General features: G+C 36.1%; 2 protein-coding genes across 3 annotated transcripts; one reads left to right on the top strand and one right to left on the bottom strand.

Moving 5' to 3' along the window:
• Positions 1–1,119: 1,119 nt before the first annotated feature.
• Positions 1,120–3,313, top strand: LOC107784788 (uncharacterized). 2 transcript variants are annotated; one of them, XR_012707861.1, is made up of 5 exons: positions 1,120–1,720; positions 2,459–2,532; positions 2,733–2,831; positions 2,946–3,083; positions 3,242–3,313. XR_012707861.1 is itself a non-coding variant. In XM_016605971.2 (4 exons), the coding sequence occupies exons 1-4, from the start codon at positions 1,248–1,250 to the stop codon at positions 2,999–3,001; spliced, it is 702 nt and encodes a 233-aa protein (XP_016461457.1). In that variant the 5' UTR covers positions 1,120–1,247; the 3' UTR covers positions 3,002–3,221. The 2 variants fall into 2 exon arrangements, 1 of the variants encoding a protein (XP_016461457.1); XM_016605971.2 differs by lacking the exon at positions 3,242–3,313 and having other exon boundaries at positions 2,946–3,221.
• A 1,083-nt stretch (positions 3,314–4,396) lies between these two features.
• LOC107784787 (putative methyltransferase PMT27) lies at positions 4,397–8,339 on the bottom strand. The gene is made up of 8 exons (XM_075249961.1): positions 6,840–8,339; positions 6,606–6,755; positions 6,106–6,372; positions 5,795–5,909; positions 5,535–5,709; positions 5,089–5,361; positions 4,822–5,016; positions 4,397–4,736 (listed from the first exon to the last, which is right to left on the bottom strand). Exons 1-8 carry the CDS (start codon positions 8,130–8,132, stop codon positions 4,520–4,522), a joined length of 2,685 nt encoding a protein of 894 aa, XP_075106062.1. The 5' UTR covers positions 8,133–8,339; the 3' UTR covers positions 4,397–4,519.
• Between the last annotated feature and the right edge of the window lie 1,485 nt (positions 8,340–9,824).

Here is a 9,824-nt window from a genome sequence, read left to right as displayed (position 1 = left end):
CCTATAACAGATCTGACTTTTGGAAGAATCTCAACTATCAATCTGATCCGATTCAGTCATCCTAGATATCTATCGGGCCGTAATATCGCTGCACTCAAAAGTCCGATGGCCGAGGAAGCGAATAAAAAGAACTCCATAGAGTCAACAGTGAATAATAAGTGCACCATAGAGTCAACGATGAATAATAAAACGGAGTCGGAGAAGAATCAGGAGAAATCAAAGGTTACCATTCCGCCGCCGCCGGAGAAGCCGTTGCCGGGCGATTGTTGCGGCAATGGATGTGTTCCGTGCGTGTGGGACATGTATTACGAAGAACTGGAGGAATACAATAAGCTTTACAAGAGCAATCCTGATGTTAAGCCTTGATAGATTTGTTTGGAAACTAGAATTCATATAATTGTTTAACTTTATATAAATTGTTGTTTGCTATCTTCATTATATAATTGATAACAGATTTACGAGCAAGCAGATACAGTAAACAAGGTGAAATCTTTGTAAACTTCACCTTTGTGCTCTTGAGAATAGAAACTCTTTTCCCTTTATTGATCAACAAGTTGTTAGCTACTCTAATTTTCCTTATTTTTATCCCTTGGCTTGGAAACTAGTTTTGGCAAATACTGACAGCAAGTTATGAATATACATTGATATTAGGATTAAGACTAGAAATAATCCTGATACAAGATTAAAATTTCATGTAGTATATTTCAAGAATGATCCGAATATATTGCTTTATAGGGTTGGAACTTATTCGCACTTAATGTTTATACTCAAAAAATTCAGTTTCGAAAATTTCACATTTTAGTTAAAGATATCTATTAGTCACATTTTTGGGGGGATTCATTGGAAATATTTTAAAAATAATACTACTGATTACTTTTTGTTTATTCCAAAAATGGTTCTTTCAAAAAATATTAAAAACTCAAAACCCGTACGAATACTACTTGCATTTGCTTACTTTTTCCCCCATGGGTTTCACGTGTGTTTTTGTTATCATATTTGTAAAGTTTGGTTATGAAGTATACATAATGTGGTGTGTCTAAATTATCACGTTTTTTGTAGCACAATTGATAGTAATAATTTACTACTTCCCAGAAAGAGTGATACCAGATAACAGTACCAAAACCTGTATAATATAAGTAATAAATGGGCTCATTCACTCAAATGAAAATTCAGTAAATTGTAAAAAGCATTTTGTAGGTCCCAAAAGTTAATCTTTCGTTGTCGGGTTTCCGGTCTTTACAGTAAAAATGGCAGTCAACTCCTCCGTCATGATTCACATCAACCCGGCGGCTCGTTTAACCAAAATAGAAAACCGGTGCTTCAGACAATGTCACAAACTTCCTACTAAACCCGGTTTCCAGTTTCTCATTCCCAAAGCACGTGACCTCTCCAAAATCTCCGTCGTGGAACAGTTCCGTAACCGCGTGGAGAAAACCGCCGACGAGATCCGCCGTCTTCGGGTTTCTGCTGAGGCTACAAAACCCCTCTTCCTCACTTTTTTCTCTAAAACTCAACAGTTTATCGAACGCTTTATTGTTCGTGAAGTAGAAAACGAGAAAATGATGGTCAAGCGTAATTTGCTTATGATGATTGCTGTGTTTGGAGTAATGGCGATGGTGAAAGGTCCAGAAGAAGCCCTAGCTTCTAGTTCTCCTTCTGCTTTTGTTCAAAATATCATATATTCTAACAAGATCGCCATCTTCTCCAAATCCTATTGCCCGTAAGGATCAGTGTATCACTGTATGATCAAAACTAAGAATTGATTAGAACTTTTTAACTTTCGTAGCATAATGTAAAGCCTGCAGATGAAAGAGATCATCTTTTATTTTCCTTTTAGGGTTTTTATTCTGCTTTGCTAGTTAATTGAGAACTAATTCTCAGATTTCTGTATCAGGCAATTTTTTAAAAAATATCAGTCCTGTCCAGGCTAGCTTGGGCGCACATGGACTAATCACTAGATTCTCTGTCTAATAAGACATGTTGCCAAGATAATCCTAGTCACCAATGTCAGAGCTGATGATTCACATGTTTGTTGGACAAATTTTCTAGACATCCACTGCCTTCTATTTCTCTTCAATATTGAAACCTGAAAATAATAATCATACCTTTCATTTTGGCAAAGAAGGAACGTAGTGAGTAACCAATCGATTTTAATAGCTGAGCATGTGATTTGCGATGTTCTATGTGCTGCTTGGAACAAACATTATGCTTAGACAGGATATGTATACATGAATAAGATTAAAGATAACAATGGATTTGAGGCATCATAGGCTGTAGTGGTGCTCTGTATGCTGCCACATCTTTATGCTATGCCTTGTTTTATTTATCTTGACCATAAAAAGAAAAAAGAATTATAAAATACCTTGTGTCTGAGACTTTGAGTTAGCTTTTTAAGTGCATGTTGATGTTTGTAGTTTATGTCCTTTTCCTGCTAATTTGTATTGTCTTTTGACAATAGGTACTGCAAGCGTGCCAAACGCATCTTCAATGAACTTCAAGAACAACCATTTGTGGTGGAGCTTGATCTTCGAGGTAATTTGTTGTCAATACCCCTCCCTTGGAACCTGTAGAAAGAAATGAAACTAAAGTAGAACACTTGAAAACAATTCATGGCAAAAAACACAGAGTTTTCGTTGACTATTTGATTGTCTATCCGTGTTAGTCTACATTGGTTGTCACATCTAGCGATGGAATTAATATATTTGCTTCAAACTTACAAAATATCTGCTCAGACGATGGCGGTCGTATTCAAGATGTCCTTTTGGATCTGGTGGGCCGCAGCACAGTTCCGCAAGTGTTTGTGAATGGGAAGCATATTGGTGGTTCAGAGGGTAGGCCTTGTGATTTCAGTTGTCTGATTCCTGTTCTCCTGACCTGATATTATCAGCTTGTAACACTTGATTCTTTTTGTTTTTGTGATTTTCATTTTTTTGGCTTTTTATTAGATCTTCAAATTGCTGTCAAGAACGGTCAGTTGCAAAGTCTACTTAAGAAAGAGTAAAGTACTGCAAGTCGAGAGATTCAAGCATCTTATCTGAATTCCTGAAGCTACAATGCATTCATGGAGAGCTTAGTTTAGTTTGGTAGGTCCAGCTCTAAACTAAAAATTTGTATGCTTACTATGCTGTTCGTTTCGTTTCTCATGCTGAAAAATGGGTATCTGGACAAACAACTAGGGATTTGAACTTAATTCAAATGCATATGTCCTTCACTAGCTATAACTTCAGTGTACACTGTGCAGAGACAGCAGGTTGTTTACAAATGAACAAAAGTAAAATGGAATAGGATAACAAGAGGCGTGGAATTAGAGAAATCCTCTAGTACAGACTATGCTCCAATTCCAGTTATGTTGTTCAAATTTCAAACTTTAGAATCTAATTTATGTGGATCTAGATTCTAGAACCCGTGGATACAAATGTTCCCAGAAGATTAATATCTGAGCGAATGGCAGTATGAAAAAGCTTGTGTAGATCCAAATTGTAACAAATATAGAGACATAAGAGTGAAGAAATGCCATGCTTGGCACATAAGGAAAGCTGTTAACTCAGATCCTTTGTATTCATTTAGAGAAATATCCGTCTGCCTAATCTGTTGCATTTATAATTACTGCTAAATGCCATTATTCATGAGCTCTGCAGACCCATTCGCATTTCAACAGAGTCTATCTTTGTCAAAGCAGCTCATAATTTTTTTTAAATCAATCTTAAAGCTGACCCAACCAAATTGGTTGAGGAAACCTGTCTGCTACTAGAAAGACAACCTTTTGTCCAATTTTCATGCGTTAAGCATGCCGTTAGCATTTATCTTAAGCCAAGATCAAACTTACTGTGAGATTCATAGTTGCGTTACTTATAATGTCTTTATCCATAGACAAAGTGGAATCTGTGTAGCCTTTTGTTTAAAAAGGTATAACTTGTATCAATGTGCTTCAAAGTAGCCCTGAGTTCGCTCCAAAAAAAGATATAGCCATCAAAACTCAGTGATCAAGCACTCACTCCTCCAAGAGCTGTTTGTCCTTTTTGTTGACCTTCTTAATGCTAGATGTCTTGGACAAAACTGAAGTTGGCGAGTCTCGAAAAAATACAAACAACCCGCGGAGAAAAAAATAAAAGCGACTAAGAAGGGAAAAAGAAAAATGATAAGATGACTACGAGACATGCTTGAAGAAGAGATTAATAAATGGGGAACTTCAGTTGTTACCTTTTTCAAAAAAAATAAATGGGGAACTTCAGTTCTCGGTCGTTGTAATTATGCATCTGTATGCTAAATGTTTCATTAGCCTTGCAATTAATCAATAACAAGAGCTGCGGCATTTGCCGGCAGCACTTTGCCTTCTTTATCTATCAAAGAATAAATAAATAACTATAAAAAATAAATAACAAAAGCTACGGTAGCAGCTTCTTGCCTGCTCGCAGCATTACATGAAGAACTTTAGGCTACAAAATAGAATTGCTTGTTGTGCTTGCTATAGAGTAAAAACTACAGATTTAGACAATTTGAGATTCTCCTGACTTTGTAGTCAGGTTGGTGCAGCAGAAGCGCTTGGCCGCCACAAAGTCTTCTGTGCACTTAGTATTCCAACTTGGTTATGGGAGATGGTTTTCCGAATTTCCCAATGCAGAGACTTGAGTAAGTTCTCTACTTCCTTAGTTGTGGCGGAATCATCACGGACAATCAAGTAACCTCCAGGTCTAACTATTCTGTCAATCTCTGCTAACACAGCAACAATTTTACACCTACAAATGCCCCATGAAAGTCTAGGTCATGGTACATGAACCATTTTAAAACAGGACAAGGTTCTACTCCATAAACTACTATTACCTCTTCTTTAACTGGGAGAAAAGATGATCAGCATGTAGTAGATCGTATGTCCTTGGGTATGTACTGAAGGATTCACACCAATCATGATAAATCCCAAAAAGACCACGTTCGTATATTATAGGAAGTGTATCCGGAGAGTTGACATTCACCACATTCAACACCCACAGTTTGAGATCTCTAAGAGCTGCAGCAAACCTGTTAATAGGAGCCTTTTATCAGTACTCTTTTTGGTGCATAACCAGAGGTAAGAAGAGAGAAGTTAGTTACCCTCCATATACTGCTCTCATGTCCATGGCGTTTCTCACATTTGACCAGCTAATTCCCAGTCCGTTCATATACACCTTGCTTACCAAACGTTTCCAATGTTCCAAATCTGCTGCAAAGTCATCTGGAGCTGGTTTTCCATAAATTCCAACTTGTGATTGGTTTAGCCAGTATGGAGGGGTCTGTAGTCGCTCAGGCCACTCTACAGGCCACCGATATCCTCTTTCCTTTTCTTCAGTCGGCACCCTATGTATACATGAATGGAAGGCAACATACCTGAAATGTGTATTGTAATCCAATCTCATTAAAACTTGGTAAGCAGTTCTCAAGAATATGTGGAAATTATATTCTTTGTAGATATTCCAAATGGTATTGGCAGGCAGATTTCACTGAGTAAACAAAATCTTGTTGGACGACAAATTCTTAGTCTGTTCTTACAGTGAGCTTACCAGGCAGCATTAGGATCATCATCTGGTTTACACATTGGGGGTTTGTTTTGTTTTCTTTGATCGTAGCAGTCATTTGTGTCTGGTTTGTGGTAGATAGCAACACCAACGGAGTTTAGTTTGTCCTTCTTTATGGTTATAAGCTCCCAGCACATGGACACCGTCAGATTAGACATTGCTGTTAAGAGAACCGAAAAACAGCAAAGGTGTTAATTTTACATTAAACGATCGACATTAAGCGAAAGGAATGAGTAGGATCTTACCCTTCCATATCTCAACATCTTCTTCAAGAGTTTGGTACACAGGAGTTGCAGACCAGGCAAAGTAACCTCCGGGGCGAAGTACACGATTCAGTTCCAGGAGAAGAGCACCACCTTCATCGCATATTTAAACTTTATTAACAAATCTATATGATAACTCAAAGGCAGAGTCTTAATGAGGACTTGAATGGTGAAATAGCTGTAATATATATATATATATATATATATATATATATATATATATATATATATATATATATATATATATATATATATATATATATATATATATATATATAATATTAATTAAATTCTTCATGCCAAGGGACTCTGCAGCGTGCACAATGCACAAGGTCAAAAACTCCACTTGGAAATGGCAACCTCTGAGTACCCATCACTGCAGATATTGCAGGTATTCCCCTTTCTAGTGCAAATTGAACTTGTGCCTCATGTTCATCTTTAGGTGCGAAAGACATTGCAAGAACATCTCTCTCGAAAAGATAACCACCAAAACTCGCGACTCCACAGCCAACATCTAATACTACTCGAGTGTGCTTTCCCCATGCTATATCCGGAACTGCCTACAACCAGTTGATTGAAATAAATCTTCAGCATCATTGAATTGTCAAAAGTGGTACATATCTTCTTCTAGTAATTAGTTTTAAGATGTCCTTTTTATTTTTGGGTTGATCATCCTATGATATTATTGAGTAGAGGCCATGAGGAAAGGTTTAGTCATTATCTTGATATAAAGTTAATGTTTAAAAGATAAATGTATTGTTGTTATTATAGTTTTTGGTGATGGATGACATACCTCTTGTACAAAATCAATGTAATGCAATGCTCCATGGATAAACTGGGTACCTCCACCTGGGAAAGTTAGGAATTCACCAGAAACCTTCACCCAGTTTTGGTGCCCCTTCACCTCTGCTAACAATGTATGAGGCACATTATGGTACCATATCTGGATAAAAACAGAAAATTCTCAAAAGATTAACATTTTTGGGATACATATTAAGTAACAAAGTACTTCTGAACAGACAACTACCTTATCTCTGCTTTTAGGCCACTCAATTGGTGTCTTGTATCCCTGAGGCAAGGGGACAAGGCAGGTAGGAGGTTCCTGAGGACAGTGTCTTTCGCGATGTTCATAATGCTTTGTGGTTTTTAGCTTTTTTATTGCTTCCTCGTTGTCTAAACATGGTATGTAGTCTGCACCAGCTGCCACCTCGCACAGCTGCCAATTCTGTTCCGGGACACTGCTGTCTTTGTTATTTGATCCGACTGTTCGTCTTTCTTTCTGGTTAACTGAATGATCAGCTTGTGTCGACCAGGACTTCTTTGATTCTTTAGACTCTTTTGGTACAATGGTTTCAGTCTTGTGATTTTCAGTCTTCAGAACAGGTAGGTTATTAGTTAAGTTTACGGGAGCCTTATGGTCATGTTGAATTTTAACATCTTTTAATATAGGTGCCTCGTCATGTTTGATTTGATCTTTACTCATTACTCCTTGAGTTTGTTCTTCTGATTGTTTCTGTTGCTGTTGCATTTGGTCATCTTCCTGTTGTTGATGCTGCTCTAGTCGTTTTTGTTGCTCTTGATCTGTCAATATGTTCTTGGTGTTATCTGTTGAAACTCCATGGGCATCATTTCCTGAATCCAACGACACGTCCTCTTCAGCCTTATCTTTTCCTAGGCTTCCCTTATCTTTAGATTCTTTTCCAGTTATTGTCTTTCCGATTCCTGCAGTTATTTGCTCAGCTTCTTGCCTGTGAGTGATGGAACTTTCCTCAGATGTTTGTGTCTCCAATAGTTTCTGCTTCTCTTGCTCTTCAACAGATTCGATTCCATGCAATCCGTGAGAGTGCTCTGCAGCAGCTAGATTTCCATTTTTCTTGTCATCTTCTAGTTTTCCATTTTCACTACCTTGCAACGATTCACCATTCCCGTTTAAACTATCTCTACCACCAGAATACTTTGTAATATCTGATGAGACATCTGTCTGGGGCTTGTCATTTTCCCTAGTATCCTGAGGCCGGTTAGCGTCATCAGGTTTTATGGCATCATCAGGAAGGTCTCCTTGTGTGTCCTTAAAAACAGGTGTTCTTCCATTGTTAGAAATGGTCTTGTGGGCATCCATAATGGTGGAGGCAAGAGAAGAAGAAGTGGAGGTGGTAGATTCGGTGGATGTTCGAGTGGTGGATTTGGGAGGAATAACAGAGGTGGAGGTGAGAAGCCATACGCCTAAAACACATAATGATACAAAGATGATAGTAGTAATAGTTGATGAGTAGGAAGAACTGGATGGTCTTCTGCCCAAACGAGCTCTTGCTGTTGGCATGTTTGGTTGTGATTTGGATTACATCCAATTTGCTACTTCTTTTTTTAGTTTTTGCAATAGCCTTTATGTTGAAGTTAGTAATAGAAATGAAAGCAAGAAGTGAGAAGTGAGATGATGAGAGGATTCGGTTTGTTTTGTGGAGGGAGATGAAAGACAAAGAAAACGAGAAATAGTCCAAGTTGGATTATTAAAGATCCAACAGAGTAGGGAAAGGAAACAACTTACATTCATTTAACTCCTTGAATTGAGGAGGGGGAACTTTTATTATTTGAACAAATCTATATTATTATAAAAGTGGCGAGACCTCGAATTACCGAAATATCCTTTTAAATACTTTAAATAGCTTAAGTATAGTTAATAATAAATATTTATTAAGAAAAAAAATTAATAATTTAAAGTGTCCTTTCAGAAAAGTTGTCCCCTCTTAGTAAGTAGTAACTAAATATCTCCGTTGATTTTTGTGAAATAATCATATCTATTTTAATGTCAATAATGCATAAAGCCTTTAACCGTATTTTAAATGCCAATAGTGCACAAAACTTTTAACTATATTTGCACACAACCCATTCTTCAAAACTTAGGTTTTTATCCCTTCTATATTATGATCATTGAACCTTGTTAACCTTCATAAACAACATATAAGGTTATTAATTCCCACTTTTTTTGTTTTGTTATATAATCTTCTAATTATTATAAAGTGGGGATCTCAAAAGTTAAAAGCTGAACCAATTTGTCCTTATAAATAATTACTAATATATTGAATTATCTAAATACCCTTTTAATCTAAAATATCCTATTTAATTTTTTTTTTTTAAAAAAAACTAAACTAGAAGACACCGCTTCATATGAATACGACTGTTTCTAAGTTTCTCTATAGAAGCGTCCCGATTCATGATTAAATGGTGTGAGAAATTTTTAAGTCACTTATTACAAGTTAATTCTCAACCTCCTTAATTACAAAAGAATTTCATCCGGATGATGTTTATTGCTTTGCACCATTAATTTTTTTCATCCTAATTCCTAACCGTATACTTATTTGGAGCAAATTTGGGAAGGTAAAACGGATATGTATTTTCTTTAATTATTTTTGCCGGCATATTTATAGTAAATATTTTGTCACTTATTTTAATTTAATTCTCTATCTATCTATTTATCTATACTATATTAAAAGCACGAAGGCCCTTAGCGAAATGTTGTTCGTCTTTTTTACCCTTTTAAAATATAGTTCACATTGGATAAAATAGTCATTAGATTATTTTTCTAATATTTAGGAATAATCATTTAATTATTTTCCTAATAAGTAGGAGTATTTTTTAATTATGTCTATAATATTTAGGAGTAGTCATTTAATTATTTTCTAAATATTTAGGATTTTAATTTTTTAATTCTACAATTCCTCCACTTTTCAATCCAGACTAGGAAAGTTTCGTCCACTTTGTAAGGGTTTATTTCGTTGAGGATTATTTACCTCCTATAGCAAAGGTTGATACCTTATTTATTTTAAATAAGTATCATTTTAAAAAAATTATATTCTATAACTACCTTTTGATTTTTATAGCCAAATACCTATTTATGGTCACCTCCTACCCTTAAGCCATAAAATACGTTGCTTCTTTCTCATAAAATACGTTACCTATCTGGCTTGACCCTAATGAAGGCAACGAAATCTCCATGGCCAACTCCAGTATGTTT

This window comes from Nicotiana tabacum, chromosome 3, assembly GCF_000715075.1.
Source record: "Nicotiana tabacum cultivar K326 chromosome 3, ASM71507v2, whole genome shotgun sequence".
Classification (NCBI taxonomy): Eukaryota; Viridiplantae; Streptophyta; class Magnoliopsida; order Solanales; family Solanaceae; genus Nicotiana; species Nicotiana tabacum.
Note: the sequence above shows the minus strand (reverse complement) of the source record. Positions and strands in the feature narration are given on the sequence as shown.

Excerpts from the sequence above, each read along its gene's own strand:
- LOC107784788 (XM_016605971.2), top strand. The coding sequence starts at position 1,248 with ATGGCAGTCAACTCCTCCGTCATGATTCACATCAACCCGGCGGCTCGT. Across the intron at positions 1,721-2,458 it reads TTCTCCAAATCCTATTGCCC|GTACTGCAAGCGTGCCAAAC; the intron begins GTAAGGATCAGT and ends TTTTGACAATAG. Across the intron at positions 2,533-2,732 it reads GGTGGAGCTTGATCTTCGAG|ACGATGGCGGTCGTATTCAA; the intron begins GTAATTTGTTGT and ends ATATCTGCTCAG.
- LOC107784787 (XM_075249961.1), bottom strand. The coding sequence starts at position 8,132 with ATGCCAACAGCAAGAGCTCGTTTGGGCAGAAGACCATCCAGTTCTTCC. Across the intron at positions 5,910-6,105 it reads GCAGAGTCCCTTGGCATGAA|GAAGGTGGTGCTCTTCTCCT; the intron begins GAATTTAATTAA and ends TAAATATGCGAT. Across the intron at positions 4,737-4,821 it reads TTCTCCCAGTTAAAGAAGAG|GTGTAAAATTGTTGCTGTGT; the intron begins GTAATAGTAGTT and ends GGGCATTTGTAG.